The sequence below is a fragment of the Alexandromys fortis genome, unplaced genomic scaffold (assembly GCF_014885135.2).
Source record: "Alexandromys fortis isolate MF-2015 unplaced genomic scaffold, M_Fortis_MF-2015_v1.1 scaffold_5, whole genome shotgun sequence".
NCBI classification, from domain to species: Eukaryota; Metazoa; Chordata; class Mammalia; order Rodentia; family Cricetidae; genus Alexandromys; species Alexandromys fortis.
This window is the reverse complement of record NW_026067924.1, coordinates 18,162,241-18,179,343: the sequence shown is the minus strand read 5'-3', so window position 1 is coordinate 18,179,343 and position 17,103 is coordinate 18,162,241. Positions and strand designations below refer to the sequence as shown.

Below are 17,103 nucleotides of genomic sequence, written 5' to 3'. Positions count from 1 at the left end.
ATGACAGAGACAGTGTCATCAAATACCCCTCCTTGAGCTACTCTGAAATCAGAAGTTTGATGGATTTTATAATCGTTTTATTGACATCATAGGACATGGGTATGTGACTTTAAAGTCTGGGTGAACCTAGGATCAGCAAATAAAATCCCTGAGGCTCTGTATACATACGTGTTCTTCGTTTCTGGCCAAGAGCTTGAGGGTAAAGCCCCCGGGCTTTTGACCATAATACATTAAATGGAGTCAAGTTCCCAGACAACTGAGGGGACATGGAAAAGCCAAGTGTGGCATCACTTCTACAAGCGGGGAGCAATTTCCATCCTCTAGTAACTGAGACCCTGGGCCGAGAGGGAAGACCTCTTCCTTTCCTTCTGCGACTTCTCATTTCTAGGCTGACATTTTTGTTGGCTGGCTATTTGCTCTAACTCCCTGCTACCTCTCTCACTGCGTATAGAACATTCTGTTTCCATCCCGAAGGCTTTGAGGCAGCTTCCCTGAATGAGGGTAGAGTGAGAGGAAACAGCTGGAAACCCTGCCTCCCAAGCCCCTGCTGTACACATTTTCAGCTCACAGAGCCCTGCAGCTTTGCAGAGGAAAACATTCATTATTGGCACGTGAGGGCCTGATCTATTGCAGATGTGGAGCCGCACGTGTTGAGTGTGTGGCCGCTGCAGCCCTTCATCCATGGGGAGAGGCTGTGTGATGAAGAGTGATGGGGAGGCTTAGAGAGGCCAAGGGTCGTGCCCCAAGTTTTTTGTCAGGCCAAGCATGGTAATCCCAGGGAGATAAGACTGTTATCTTGCTACTTGGACCAGTGCATCTTAGTGTGGAGGGAGGGGCCAGTGCATCTTAGTGTGGAGGGAGGGGCCAGTGCATCTTAGTGTGGAGGGAGGGACCAGTGCATCTTAGTGTGGAGGGAGGGACCAGTGCATCTTAGTGTGGAGGGAGGGACCAGTGCATCTTAGTGTGGAGGGAGGGACCAGTGCATCTTAGTGTGGAGGGAGGGGTCAGTGCATCTTAGTGTGGAGGGAGGGACCAGTGCATCTTAGTGTGGAGGGAGGGGTCAGTGCATCTTAGTGTGGAGGGAGGGACCAGTGCATCTTAGTGTGGAGGGAGGGGTCAGTGCATCTTAGTGTGGAGGGAGGGACCAGTGGATCTTAGTATGGAGGGAGGGGTCAGTGTATCTTAGTGTGGAGGGAGGGACCAGTGGATCTTAGTGTGGAGGGAGGGACCAGCGCATCTTAGTGTGGAGGGAGGGGGACCAGTGCATCTTAGTATGGAGGGAGGGGTCAGTGTATCTTAGTGTGGAGCGGCGCTCTTTGGAAACTCTTTCTCCTGTTTATTGATTTATCATCTTAAGCAGTAAATGCATTCACATTCCTGTAAATCTTGCTGCGGTCATCTCCAGGCCTCATTTTTTTTTTGTTGCCAAACTGAATTTCTGTGCCCATGAAACCATATTTGCTCTCCTCCCATTGCTCCCCGTCCTTCTGGCTCCCTCTAAATCGCTGCTCTGCCTCCTGTCCCTTTTATTTGACTACTTTAGGAAGACCCAATAAGTAAAAAAATATTTGTCACTTTGTAGCTAGACTTTCTACACTATTTTTATTATTATTTTTCATGTCTTAGATTACAGTATAATTGCATTGTTTACGCATCCCATTCCTTCCTTCAGTACCTTCTATGTACCTACTTCCCTTGCTCTCAAATTCATGGCCTCTTTTTCTTTAGTTCTTTTTATGTGTGTGTGTTTATTCCGAAATACCTAAACACAACCTTCTCCATCCATATAACATGACTTGTGTGTGTGATTTGTGTGTGCTGACCATCGGGTACTGGATAACCAGTTGGTGTGCTCTTCCCTGGGGAAGACTGCTTCCCCCACACTTAGTATCCCTTAGTTTCCTGTAGTTGTCTGCACAGGGCGGAGGCTTGAGAGCTTCTCCTCCAGGTCAGCATGTCTCTTGGCGTTGTCCTTGTTCGTTCAGGTGTTCTTTTGGCAGCCACGTTGGTGAGACTTTATTGTTGTACCTTCCCTGATATTTCTAGAAGACACAGTCCTACAGCATACTCGCAAGGTTCTTTTATATGGTAATGTGTTAGAATTCGCTCCTGTCTGAGGCTGAGCAATACCCCACCTATGTCTGTAACCAGACTCACCCTTGGAAGTCCACGTGGCATTGTTTCTGTCTTTTGGGCTCTTCCTTTATTTTTACGGTGTGGTAGTTTCCATGAGTCAGGCCTTGGTGGGGTGAGAGATCCATCGAAGCTCAAATGCTGCTCACCAACCTTGTGTGCCTCTTACTTTGCTTCAGACAGAACATTGCTCGCAGATTCTCCGACCTAGACTCCTCCCGTCACGGCCCTTGCGTTGTGTTAGGGGCTTTTAGGTAGGATTGCCCTGGCTAATTGTTATCAGTACTGCAATGGACTTGGCTGAAGGACAGCTGTAGATCAGTGCCAAGCCCGCGAAGCACAGAGAGCCTTCTCTCACTTAGGACATGGGTCGTCTCTTGAGTGCAGCGATTCCCTTAGACTCTGGGGAAGCGGGGTTCTTATGTCGCAGCACACAGTGAAAGCAGCTTTCCTTTATGCCCTTTTCCCTCTCCCCAACTCCTTCAGGCTCAGAGAGACATCATCTTTGAACTTCGAAGAATTGCTTTCGACGCCGAGTCGGAACCGAACAGCAGCAGCGGCAGCGTGGAGAAACGCAAGTCCATGTACACGCGGGATTATAAAAAGCTCGGCTTCATTGTAAGTCCGGTGTCTCCCGCGAGCTCACCCCCTCCGCCCCTCCCCCGGCGGACCTCAGTCGCAGCGAACGTGTGGTCCTCTTGTGCCGTACAGAAGGGTTTCCACGTTTCCAGATGTTTCGCTGGTTTAAATAGGATCACATGCAGATCTCTTCTGGCTGCGGTGAAACGGAATAAGTTACACAAGTGTGACTAATACTGCCCTTGTTTGTGCAGTTCTGATTTTAAGTGTAACCGAGGGTAGCTAGCCCCGGGATGCATCGAGCCTTCCTGAGTGAGCCTCCTTCCTAAGATGCTGTGGTTTTCCCGGGCTGAGTGAGCGATGGCAGTTCTGGGATGCGTCTTATTACTGGGTTGGTGATTGGATTGCTCACACGGTTGATTCCGTGTCGAAAGAGAGCCGGACCTCTCCTGGAACTGAGTCATGATGAGATTTATACACAGTTTGTTTTTTAAGTCTTATTTTGCTACGAATGTTAATGGTTGGTTTACACACCACATGCATGTGCGCACGCACGTGTGTACACACACACACACACACACACACACTTTACAAATCAGAACACGTCTTGAGTCTAGCCTTGCTGTTGTCGCCTGCATTTTACTCTTACCCCGAGTGTCACAAGTTTGGGAGTGACCTTTAGCTAACTTGAAATTAAGTTTCCATTTCAACCTCCGTCATTAATTACACAAGTAAGATTTTGGCTTTAGTGGTTAGAAATCACTAGGCAGTGGTTTTTATTTCAGATGCTCTTTGGAAAAAAATCTCAACTAGCTTTTGATTGCGCCAAATTGCTTTCAATAAGCATCCAGTCATTCACATTTTATCTAGAATGGGTCAAAGGGACCATTTTTCAACCCTTCATAATGTCTCTTTAATTAAAAAAAAAAAAAGTCCGAGCTATTGGTTTTGTAGTGTAGATCTCTCCAAATAAGAATGTTTAAAGATAACGTATTCAACTTTGCAGCTTATTTAAAAATGTTTTTTGGCGTTATTTCTTCCACGTCTCATATCTTTAGTTGAATTGAGTTGACTGGTGGGGCTTCCTGTGTCTTGGTATCCATAGGTGTCACCTCCTTCACCTTTGCCTTAGCCCTTTCACAGAGGTGCAGCCCAGTTAAGGTGGACCCCATCCCCTCCCACTTCACCTCCTCTGCCTTAAGGTGGACCTCATCCCCCTCCCGCTTCTCCTCCTCCGTCCTCCAAGGTTTCCTTCTGTGTGGGGCGAGCAAGACACATCTATTTTACTTGGAAGCAGTGCAGGATCATCTGGTCTGTTTTATACACAAATCATCAAAATTGCCACATGGAACTCATCCTGGCACGGATCTCTCTTGAATCATGTACCAGCTATCAACACAGTGTTTGCTCTGTGTCCTGTTTATCTGCCCAAGGTCCTGCTGGATCCAGACTGCAGTAAGGAGGCCAGAGGAGAGCAGAAAACAGAGGATGCTGGGTGTCTCTGAGAGAGAAGTCAGGGTGTCTGGGTGGGGGCAGGAAGGGTCATCGTGGTGTTTCCAGCCTGTGGATCTATATCCTGAGCCGAGGGATGAGCGATTTTCCCTGGGTTGTGCTGTCTGCCCTAGCGTTATTGGTAAATCCAATCCCACTTCCGTTTTCAGCTGTAGGTGGCTGTTGACCTTCTGTTTTGTACCTGTTCAGTTTCTTGAGTATGCGATGGGCAAGGGTGGAGCTTTTTCACCGAAAGTCAATTTGATGTGATTCTGAGGACTCTCGAATTTATGTGGCAGTATCGGCAGTTCTTTTTTTGGGGGGAGAAGGGAGACTTTCACTAGAGAATATCCCAGAGGGAACGCTGCGTTCCTTCATTTTTTTTCCACGAATTTTTTATTTTAAAAACCTCCCTAGAAGTGTCTCCTCAGGCCGAGGCCAGGGCCTTGCATCAGAGGGTTGAGAAGTTGGAAGACCGTTGAGGAATGAGCTATGCTGAAAAGGGGCCAACCATGTTGACACGCTGATCCTTCACTGGTGAACCCCGGGCCTGGCAGAAACAAGCCTGGGTACAGATTCACAGGCTCGGTCTGCCACCTAGCGGCCGCTCTGCAGAACTGCTGCAGACTTGTTGGCAACTTTCCCCTCCATGGTCTCAGCAGACCTGTGTTGAATTCTTTATCAGTCAAGGCAGCTGGGATAGTTATGTCGAGACCCCCAGGTGATTTGATTTTTTTCTTTTCTTTCCTTTTTTTTTTTTGTGAAGCGTAAGTAGGCGTTATTTGTCCTGCAATTAGTGTTTACTACTTTCAGCAATGACTAGCTGTGAATCAAGCAGTTTGGTGAAGAGTGAACCAGTAGAAGTACACTCCTATCAACCACACGCTTTTGAATATAAACAGTTTAAGATTAGCTTTTAGAAAATACCATAGCAAAACAAATTGGTAAAGGTGATGTAACCCCCATGTTTTCCTATTTAAATTCTGGTGAAACCTCCCTGATTCTCAAGTAACAATATGTAAGTTCAATAAAGGACAAGACTATGTCTGTTCTCAAGGAGAAATCCTCTAAAGATAAGTAATGGTGACAATTAATCTTCTAAGAAGCACAGCAAACAGAGATGAATTAAACCTTTCAAGGCAACAATAAAATGACTAACAGAAACCATCACAGAATACCAAATACTGATAGAAGGGACTTTCAGAAATATTCTTTGGGAAACTGCATCAAGTCTCTGGTGGCACCCTAAGGAAGAAGGGTGCAGTTTATCTTGAAGTCAGAAACTCATTTGTTCTCTGTGTTAATTTGGAGGTCTTCTTCCTCACATAGACTTATCAAGTAAAATATTCTTCCCGGGCTATACATAGTTCTAATAAATTCACAACCAAGTTACACAGCTTAAAAATTATGGTATGAAGAACAAATCTTGATTGTAAGTAGATTTTGAAGATAGTTATCAAAATGATGATTTAATGACAAGTTGACATTAAAACCAACCGTGGTACCAACGCAGAAGGGGCTGCTGCCCCAACAAGGCAGAAAGGACACTCTTTTTTAAGTATGACAGTTTGTTTGATGGAGGAGGTAGATGAGTTTCACACTCCTTGGCCCAGCTTTCCCAAAGAACAGGGCTTCCTAATAAAAAGAATTCTAGAAATATATGTATAAAGATCGGGTCTCACTAGAGTGTCCCAAATCCCAGAATCTTGTTGTAAGGTTACTATGTGGCTTGTATGGTTTGTAGCAACAGAGAAGGACATCTTGATTTAAAACAAAGCTGCTTGATCTTCTAAGGTGGTCATGACTCCTGATTCGGAGGAGCCAGGTCCCTGTGGGAGAAGCCGGCTGCTGACATTCTTACTGAAATGGAGGAGCCACGAGGCCATCTGTAGAACAGCCACCAGGGCACAAACCATCCCACTGCCTGCAAAGTCTATGGGGAACTGGTTTAATACTTGGTGACACTCGTAGCCCCGATCAGGACTCTGTCAGAGTTTCTTTCTGGCTTGACTTTCCTTCTGCGTCCTGGTCAGTCAGGGCAGATAATTGATTAAAATTCTTCTTCGTCTCCTTCTTATTTATTTATTTATTTATTTATTTATTTATTTATGTATTTATTTATTTATTCGGTGCCTCCCCATTCTGTTGCCTCAACTAAGAAAATAAACTGGAAAACAAAACACTCTGGTTTTCAACCACTATAATTTGCTTTAACGTGAGAACTTCTAGACATTTCTTTTAAGCTTTTTTGTAGTCACCTTAAAAAAATAAGAAGGCAGAAAGGATAATCAGTGGGCTGGAGGGGTGGCTCAGTGGTTAAGAGTACTGGCTGCTCTTCCAGAGGTCCTGAGTTCAAGTCCCAGCACCCACATGGTGGCTCACAACCATCTGTAATGGAACCTGATGCCCTCTTCTGGCCTGCAGGTATACATGCAGAGTACACACATATAAAATAAAAACATGGGCTTTTTTTCAGAAAAGATAATTATTGATATGAATATACTTCTGCAGAATTAATATTCACATCCAGATATTCAGGAGGCTCTCTGCCTTCTTGAGTGATAGGAGGTGATTATGCAGTTTTACAGATATGATTATACATAATTACAAGTGCAGGGCTTGCTGTCATCTTGAATATGTCTTCCTGAGAGTAGACGGCAGGAACTGACATGGACTGTGTTCATGCTGACCTCCCCTTGCATTCCAGTCTCCAAGCTGCCGAAGGCTGCATCATTGGTTTTACGTAATATGACATGGAACTGCTTTGAGAATGCCACTCTGAGATTAAACACAGGCTCTGGATCCATGTTGCTCACACCCTTTCTCACCCCCCCCCCCACTTAGACTGTGTAGTAGTGCAGGTCAGATCCCCTTTCTCTCTCTCTTTGAAGCCTTCAAATAAGATACTTGGTCATAGCCCAATGGGCGAGCATTTGATCAACTTGTTTAAAAGCCTTGGGCTCAGTTCCTCCAAACTGCTAATTAGTAAATACAGAAATAAAACCAAGGAAGATATAATAGCCATCTCTATCAATAAATTGATGATTCTAAGCTATCAGATACTTAATCAATTGTTGAGTGATGGTTAGCACGTGGAAAGAACCCACGAATCTAGATGGTTTTACGTGAAGTTATGAAAGCTAAGGGCGCTGTCCTTGAAATGGAGCCCAGTGACTGAGACACCGTGACATGTGGGGACAGGAAAAAGTGGGAACTGTCGGTTGCCCTGGGCTCAGTGAGAGAGTGCACTGTGCGCTTGGTAAACTGCTGACCGTTCGCATGCCCAGCGTTTATGTTGTGTAGAAAGAAAAAGAGTGAGGGAAAGATTATAAAGGTTTTTATATTCAAAAAGGGTTTGAACTACACACACAGTCAAGCCTCATTACTCCTGGATTCCATCCTTAATAAGTCTCCTACTTGTCCAAATTTATTGTAACTGCAACATGAACATGCCAGATGCTTTTCAATGTCATTCTCAGACGTATACATGCTGGCCTGCAGCTGCTTGGCTCATGTTTGGATGCAACTCCCCTGACACTGAGCAGACTCGGGTGTCAGCCTGCACCCTGCAAGCAGGCTTTCTGCAGCCTGCCTCAGCTCACTCTCCCCTTCCTGTTGTTAATACCGGAGCACTGATTTATTGCCTGCGGTTCCTAGGTAGAAGGAGGCTTTGATGTGCTATGTGGAGAAAACGCAGAATTGTGTTTGGGACCTGGATTTACGATGCAGTTGGCTGCATGCCGAATGAAGCAAATGAACCATAAATATTAAATAAGGTGTCTTTAAGTAGAAGTACACTCAGACGGGGCAGCTGCAGTACTGCAGCGCTAACATCAACAGCAGATAAATTCGTGACCAGAGGCTCGCCTGAATCTAGGCCTGTGCTGCCCCAGGAGCCGTGCAGTTGTGAGGTTAGAGCTTGCCGTGACGTGTAAAGCATCACTGAGAAGGTGGCATTGCTCAGTTGGTAAAGGTGCTTGCTGCCAAGCCTGAAGACCTGGATAGGAGCCCGGGGACCCACAAGAAGAGGAGTGAGTCCTGCAGGTTGTCCTGGGACCTCCATGGCCGTGCTGTGCACACACATGTGTTTCATTGAAGAACATCGCGAGTGCTTCTGATAAGGAGAATCTGGTGTACTTGGTTGTTATCCTTATGTACCCAGAGAGGAATGTCCTAGAGGGTCTCGCCTGTGGAAAGTGGAGAGCAAGCCCCTTCCTGAGTTATAGGGTTTCTGCATACACCTCGTGATCTTGGAAAGTACAGAAAGGTGGAGTGGGGAGGACACTGTACTTTACAGTGGATTGATTCGTGTATTTTGAAGCAGAACATGCCTTGGGAAGCGCTTTGCTGCTAACCTGATACCACGTCCATGCGCCTGGATGTGTTTACTCTAAAACTGTCGCAGGCTGAGAGCTCAGCCCATAGCAGCCTGTCTGCTGATTTAGCATGGTGGACCAGGGTGTGAGCAGGCTTGCTCACTGCCAATGTGCCTCGGTGTCTTCTAATACAAGGACAGCGCTAGTAAGAGTGGCTAAGCCACTGTGGGTCAGGGAACTTAGGCTGTGACACTGCTCTCACTTTGTGGTGTTTTTCTCCTTTTTTGCATGAAGGAGTTTACGGAAAACACAGCGTAGAACGAGCTTTGCTGAAGATGGAGCCACTTTCCCCCTAGAACAGTGTGATAATTGGGTGGTATTATTAGTCAGTCCTGTGGCTTATATCTTTTTTTAATTGATTTTTATTGAGCTCTACATTTTTCTCTGCTCCCCTCCCTGCCCCTCCCCTCCACTTCAACCCTCTCCCAAGGTCCCCAGGCTCTCAGTTTACTCAGGGGATCTTGTCTTTTTCTACTTCCCATGTAGATTAGATCTATGTAGGTCTCTCTTAGGTTCCTCATTATTGTCTAGATTCTCTGGGATTGTGATTTGTAAGCTTGTTTGCTTTATGTTTAAAAACCACTTATGAGTGAGTACGTATAATAGTTGTCTTTCTGGGTCTGGGTTACCTCACTCAATATGATGTTTTCTAGCGCCATCCATTTGTCTGCAAATTTCAAAATGTCATTATTTTTTTCTGCTGTGTAGTACTCCATTGTGTAAATGTACCACATTTTCATTATCCATTCTTTGGTCGAGGGGCATTTAGGTTGTTTCTAGGTTCTGGCTATGAAAAACAATGCTGCTATGAACATAGTTGAGCACATGTCTTTGTGGCACGGTTGAACATCCTTTGGATATATACCCAAAAGTGGTATTTCTGAGTCTTGAGGAAGGTTGTTTCCTACTTTTTTGAGAAATTGCTGTGGCTTATATCTTAGCGACATATGTACCCCTAAATAATAGATCATAAAAGCTGAAGGACAATAACACTTTTTAGGCTCATCATACTTCTTAAAATTCTGTACATTTTAGGTCTATAGAATCCTGGAGGTCCCTGGGTTCTCGTTGAGGAAATCCTGACTAGTATTTGTGAGGATACAGGCTCCATCTAGTTCTTCCTATCCAGGGAACTCATGGGGGTGTAGACAAAGAGATTTTCAGAAACCTAGTGTGTGATTCCTATGATTCTTTTATTTCCTTTTGTTCTCTTTCTTGTTTTAGACAGGGTTTAACTATGTAGCCTTGCCTAGTTTGAAACTTGCTGTGTAGGCCAGGATAACCTTGAACTCATAGAGATCTTATCTCTTGGACTTGAAGGCCTGCAGCAGCTTTCCCAGCTTTGTATCTGGTGCTTGTGGACTCACAGATACTGTGGGCCTGGTTCCTGGGGAACAGTTACCACCTTTCTCAACATCCTTGATGCTTCTTCACTCGGATCGTGCACCCTCTCCTCCCATCGGACATGTTGGTGTCAAGCACTAGCTCCAGTAATCCCTAGGTACAATATTATTGTATCTCTGGACCAGCTTTCAAGGCTACATCTAGGGTTTCAGGAGAAAGTCTATAGTTCAACAAAACTGAACTTAAAGTTTTTTTAATTTGAGAAGTATATGGTATAAATTTACATATGGACTGTTTGAGTCATGTGTTCTTAAATTTATTGTCTATTAGTTATAGTTTTAATTTTACCTTTATAATTTTAATTTTAAGTTATAATTTTTATGTTTTTAATTTTTTAAGTTTTGTTACATAGGTATGTATCTGTTTTACAGGAGGCTTTTTGCAATAATAGAAAAAGTTACAAAGCTGCCTTTGAAGGTTATATAGTATGTTTTTTGAATAAACAGCAAGGGGCAGAGCCATTTATCATGCAACCTAAGATTTTAAGGTTTCACGTGTAAGACTGTGACCAGTGGCTGGGGGCAATGTGCCCGGTGAGACAAGAAGCAGACAGATCTGCACAGAGAGTCAGGTCTTTACCAGCCAAACTTTAGTAAGCAAAGAATTGGCATAGTCTCTTAGTTTGCTTTGTGTTAATAACCTTGGTCAGACATCTGTGACTTTGTCCTTGTGTAATCTGTGAAGTTTTTAACTTATCTGTGTATAGAGACATTCAGTCTAGCTTGAATATTTAGTGTGGTTTGAACTTGTTCTGAGATAAAAATGAGCTAATAGGTGTGTAGTTGGTCTTATACTGGGGAGAAATTTTTTTATGTTAGTTTGAGTTTAAGGAACAAAGTGAGCTTTTAAGTGTCTTACAGTCCTCGTGAGACAATAGATCTAGCTATGAATCATATATTAGTATTTTTGATAGATCAAAATCACATAGCTTAATGAGAAGTCATTTTCCTGACCATCTACGTATATCTGTGTCCATAAAACTGAGATGTAATCGGCAGATTACATCACCTGAGATTACACATTATAGTATAGGTGTTGAGGAGACACCATAGATGGTTTTGCCCATGTAAAATTACCCAGGAGCCACAGTTTCCTGAGTCAGTGGTCCTGCAAACCTTGCCTGGCTGGAATTCTTCTCCATCAGAGAATCATTCTTCTGTGGGTTGACATCTGAACACTCGTTGTCACCTATGGCCTCCGACACAATATTGGTTCAAATTGAGGCAATGTGGAATTAAACCCAGAACATGAATTTGAGTGGCTGGAGAAGTGGGGAAGGGTTTCACAAAGTTTAGGAGAGAGGGGAAAACATGATCAAAATTATTATATCAAAACCAAACAAACCAACAAAAGAAGAACAACAAAAAGCCAGCTAGTTTAATCACTAATAAATGCAGAGCAGAAACAGCCACCAGGTGGTGCAAAAACCACAGCCGTCAGCTTCCACTCTGCCAGCTCTGGCTGATGTTTCTGGTGCATTGCTTGAGAGCTTGCAGAGTTAGCAGGTGCAGGACCAGGTCAGGGGGCTTGGAGTCACCAAGCCTGCATTGGTGCCCTGGAAGGGACTAGCAGCCTTCTAAGATGTCTTTCTGTTCTCCGTGTGAAGTGGAATTTGCCCGCTGCACCTGGGAGCTGAGTTCTATAATCTATCACCTTCCTTTCTGGGGTCTCATTTTTGATCACTTCTCTTTCTGCTGCCATGAAAGTTTCTAAACGTGGCATAGTGCAGCTAGTTTTATTTTGTCGTTCTGTCTTTACCATGGAAATGTTGCCAAATGCACTTGAAACGGAAAATCCAAGCCAGTATTGGCTAAAAACACGAAAAATGTATTTTGAGGTTTTAAAATGCCCTTCCCTAAACCGTGTGGCAGCAGTGCCACCGAGAGGTCAGGAGTGGCGCATGAGTCGAAGTGAGCCAGCCTGCTGGGAAGCTGAGCCGTGGTCTGGGAACGTGGGCCTGGCTCTGGCGGCATTTCTTGTCTAAATAGCGCCTTTTGACAATCAGGCTTCAGCATTTTCCTTTGAGCTGTATGGGCCGGGTTTCGTCCTGTGGCCTTTCTTGCTTGGCTTTGGCTAGATAACATAGGTCATGGTTCACCCTGGCTTCACGTGCAGAGACCACGGTTGTCTAAAGTTCTAGCTGACAAAGCGGCAGAAGAAAGTGACGGTGGAAAGCTGTCCTCCAGAAGCTGGGAAACCCAGATCTTCCACCTCGCTCCTCACGGTGGAACTGAACAGGTGGAGCACTAGCAGGGTTCTGCCCAGAGTGCCGCCTCCTGATGCTTGCGGTCTAGCCGACCGATTCTACCACAGGGCACCATTATCTATCTCCCAGGGTGCAGAGAGAGACGCCCGAAAATCACTCATAACTTGCGGATCTGTTTTTTCCCTGATCCAGCTTTGCTGTCCCACTGCCCCGGAACATAATGGCCCAGATTGTCACTCTCTGAGGTCAAGGGTCAGCCCCGTGTCTCCTTTGTTTGCAGACCTGCGCTGCTATTGCATTTGTGTCCATTTGGTGATTTTGTGGGTGCGATACGTTACTCCCGCTTCTTGACGCAGCAAGGGGATGGAACAATAGTTGCAGTGTGGAATAATCCCATTTCAGGGCCACCAGCAGTCTGCAGTTGTTACTGTATGGAAAGAGAACTCGTGGATAATTGTACTATTAAAGTGCTTTGATTGTTTTAAAGGAAGCACTTTGAAGGAAACTAGTAAAAGCAATGAATTCATTGCCATGGCAATATCTGAGTTTAATTCTTCCTGTAGCTTTTAATTTTTTAAATTAATTTTGGCTCTGGACAAAGTCTATCGGGGTGGTTATTGTAAGTGGGGAGAGGAAACAGGTTTTTCTACTTTTGGTTTCCCAGCTCTTCTATTAAGGACCTGCTGCTCTAGGCCTTGAAATGGAAGGTTTTTCTCCCTATTGAGTGGATCTGATTTTTGGCCACTAGGCGGCGCTCCAGGACAAAGTCAGGTAATGGGAAACGCCAAGGATGAGAAAGAGCAACTCTGTTCTTGAGGGGCATTTAACCTGTGATGTATGTATTTCTAAAAGGTTCAGGAGGAATTTTCCCAGTCTGTAGTCTTCTCTCATTTTTAGCCTTAAGTCTATAAGAATCTCCCTCATAATACGCTTGTGATGGAAGGCAACTTAAAGATCCATTTTCACCTCTTTTGTTACATACAACCCTGGCAGCGTTTCTTTGTAAACGGAACTCTGGAGCAAAAAGGCACCATCCAGAGAATGAAGGGATGGTGAATGGGGGGTGAAAACAAGAAAACAGGAGGGGCTAATGGTGTTCTTGGGAGAAATCCATTTTTACTGCAGACCGGTGTGCATGATGTTTTTACGACCCGCACAGTCTCTGGCACCAGACTCCAGGCTTTGCATCCCTGTTCCATTGCTTCTTAGTTGCTGACCGACCACGCACTGTTTAACCTTTTAATGGCGCATTGGCAAGGAGGCTACAGTAGCCTTTCCTGCTTAGGCTTGTAATGGAGAATAATGAGTTAATAGATACCAGAACCTGCATCACCATGAGCAGATTTTCATGCACCCCGTGTGTGTGTGTGTGTGTGTGTGTGTGTGTGTGTGCATGTGAAGGCCACAGGCTAGCCTCCCAGTGTAACGGCCAGAAGCTGTCCATCCTGTTTCCTGAGTTAGGGTCCCCCAGTGTTATCTGAGGCTCACTAATTAGACTACCCTAGCTGACCGGTGAGCCCCAGGGATCCTCTGTCCCCGTGTCCCCAGCACAGGAGCCTAAGCTGTACTGACCACAATCCCATCCACTTTCTATGTAGGAAATGGTGATCGGCTCCGGCCCGCAGGCTTGTTCAGCAGGCCCTTACCGAGCGAAGCCCTGACCCTGTCTCAGTCTTGCTATTGCTGATGCTCTCTGTAGATGATGGTTGAGATGAACTGGCACCTGTGCTGGCCCTGCTGCATGACTGGAGCACTTCTTTATCTGACCGTAGTCAAGTGAGTTTAGGGAGTGAAAACAGGAGACTTCAACACCAGACCAAGTGCCGGGGACAACACATCCCCTTATCCGTGAATTATAGGCAATTTTCCTAAGAATCTTTATAAAATAGCACTTTTTTCTTACCACTTAGCGTAAATGTTTCATAGTGAAGGAGTTTTTGTTTTCCAGTGAGGATCTAGCATTGGGCACATCAGTAGGCCTGCATCTATAGACCCAATCTACTAGAGCATCTGCTCTCATGGAGGCAGGATTTATAAAAGCAGGAAAGCCTCAAAACCATGGTGTATTGCTTCATATAACATAAAATGACTCTATGCATGATATATTTGTGGTCTTGAAGAAAACGTCTTGTTGTGTGGTCCTGGCTAACCTTAAGTGCACAGTCATGCCTCACCTACCAAGTGCCACGATTACAGGTGTACAGGCATGCACCACCACACCCAAGTGCCACAGTACCCTGTTGGGGACACCTAAGTCCTAGGAGGAATGGCACTGGGACCACTGAGCATGACTAGAGGTCTAACTTAGGATGAGTATTTCAGAGGTTCTGGCTCTTTGCCGCAGGTACGTCAGTGGTGTTTGGATTCTGGAGAATTATATCAGGGCATCCCAGAGCACGGTGCTGGGCATTTTGTGGGGGGACAGGTAAGAACTTATGATATGACCAGATTAGAGTCTCATAACTGAGCCACCAGCTTTCCACTGATGTTGATTCTGACCGCTTTGAAGTGTCCAATGTGAGCTGAACGTGCCTCTTGTTTCTGGCCCTGTCTTGGGACACTGCACGGTTGCAAAACACTTTATATTGTTCCTGTTTGCCAAGTGCTCACCAGTTGCCAGTGTCCCTCCTCACTCTGAATTCTGTGTGATGTGAACTTCCTGGCCATATTCACTTGGACACATCTGTTTCGTGTCTGTAAGGAAGCTGGAGCTGGGAGCTGGCTCCATGGCGTGGGATTCTAATTCTGGAGATGGCATTTTGGATGTGTAGGAAGATGTTCAAAAACCTTTCCGATGGGGAGGGACAGAACCAATTTGAGAATCACATGGTTATATAAGAGCTGTCCCCATGCAGGCACCTCGGTTCCCTCTCTGTTTTGTTGTGATTCATTCTGAAGAAGAGAGTGGAGTATGGGGGGAGTTTTCCGTGTACTCCTGCAAACATGCTAACATTTGAATGGCTGTTCTGAGATGGCGCTTGGGATAACGTACTGATAAGGAAGAGGGCTGTCTATTTGACCTTGCTACCCTTGCCCTTACTCTTTAAATGATTGCGTTCCCCAAGTAGTTAGCCTGCTGTACGTAGGTCTTTAGGTAGTCCATGGGAGGTTTACTGATTTTGTACCACTAGAGTTGCATCTCCTGCCCTGGGAGTGGCAGCGTTTCGGGAGCTTTTCAAGACCTCGGTCCCGTAGGGATCCTGCGATAATATCTCAGTTCATCTGAGACACAAGGCATAGACATCTGATGTAGATAGGCACAAATCATGACTTTCCAGTTTCATAAGTTTGCAGTCCTCCTTAAAGAGCCTCAGTGTTCAGCTGTATAAGGACATACAAGATATTGTTTTCATTCTCTTGACGTTTAACCAAAGGTGTACACTGCAATGGAGGCAAGGCAGAGGATAGATGAGAACAGCGTATCATTGCATGGCTTTTCTGTGGCTCCCAGTACTGTAAGGGGGATATGAAAGACACTCAGCCTGCCCTCTAGAGTTCTTGAAAAAGTACCAAGTGCTTGCTTTACCCTGGGGTTATATTGTTGTGCATAGTATCACAGTCAGTGAGGAATGAACTCCAGTCCTCTTGTCTCTCCGTGAGGGGTGTATACGACACTTCTCAACCGGAACCTGTAGGAGCAAGGCCACAGGTCTGTTGGGTCCAAAGTTGAGGAGTGCTTGCTTCTTCCAACAGCCTTCAGCCTGCTTCCTGAGGTGCTAGGAGACCTTCCTTCCTAAATGTCACAGCAGCAAGCGTCAGCGCTTGTTCTCAGTGCTGCATCCGTTGCTTCTCTTTTCGGGTTCCTTTTTCCCACTCTTCTCCCTGACTTAGAGACCCTTTTCCGTTTCTTGTTCACCCTTCTATGGAGCCAAACAAAGCAGTGAAAGAAAGGGAAAAGACAGTGTCTCGAAGATTCAGTTTGTAACCGCGCATCACCCTTTATTCAGCCACAACCCAGGTGCTGGTCTTGTGTAGTTTTTTTATTTTTCCCATCTCTCATTGTTCACACAAAGTGAAGTTACGAATTTTGATTTTGGTTCCCTTGATCAGTCTGCAGGGCTATCTTTGTTTACCTGAGAAGAGATGCACCAAGATCTTACTTCTTAGTTCCACCAAAAGGCTTTGCCTATTGTAGGGCAGCTGCTTCCTTGTTATTCCTGAGCTCAGGAAACGAGGAGGGCTGGCGTGTGGAAATCAGTGAGCCTCTGCATCCCAAGGGTCACCAGAGAGAGCACGTTTGGGAGCAGGTCTGTCGGGAGAACAGCCAGGTGAGACCCCAGAGAAGACAGCTCGGGTCTCACCCTTCACTCTCTTCTGAGGAAAACAGCAAGCCCTGAAGCTCCTTGGAGAAAGCCCATCTCTCGCTGGTTGCTTGTGGATAAGAATCCACACCAGGTGTCAAAAGCTAAGGAGCGCTTTATGGGTTCCAGCTGTCCGGATCACCAAGCGAGTGCATCTCTCTTGGTTACCTGTATGCTACCTTTATAGATCATGGGATGGAATATGGTCAAGTGGGCTTTTAATCTGCTCTAAATGTAAGAACCAAATTATCTGGTTCGTTTAAAAATACCTAGTTATTAGCATTTATGATATTTACGACTTTGAATCAATGAGCTTCCAGTCTCAAAGGTGAGTTAGGGAAAGCCTAGGCCTCCCTGGAACTCAGCTGATGACCACGCAGTCACTCTGGGCCTCCACATACAGTTTCCTCTGCTTGATGTCGTTCTCCTCCACAGTTCTCGGCCTGCTATTGCTTCTCTAGGAGAGCGTAGCGAGGGCCGCGCTAGCTCTCATCCCTTCCCAGTTCAGCTCTCATGGCTACATTGCTAGCACTTGCTCCTAACCCGGTACCCTCCATGGCACGAGGACCTTGTTTACTTGGCACAGCATTGCATCCCTGTCACTCAGCACAGT

At 45.5% G+C, this 17,103-nt stretch overlaps 1 protein-coding gene across 3 annotated transcripts in view; it reads left to right on the top strand.

The window, feature by feature from the left end:
* Elmo1 (engulfment and cell motility 1) overlaps nt 1-17,103 on the top strand; it is a 513,908-nt gene that overhangs the window by 197,944 nt on the left and 298,861 nt on the right. For all 3 annotated transcript variants that reach the window (XM_050142466.1, XM_050142465.1, XM_050142467.1), the window contains exon 13: nt 2,620-2,751. In XM_050142466.1, the coding sequence (XP_049998423.1) occupies nt 2,620-2,751 (132 nt within the window). The remainder of the gene's footprint in view (nt 1-2,619; nt 2,752-17,103) is intronic.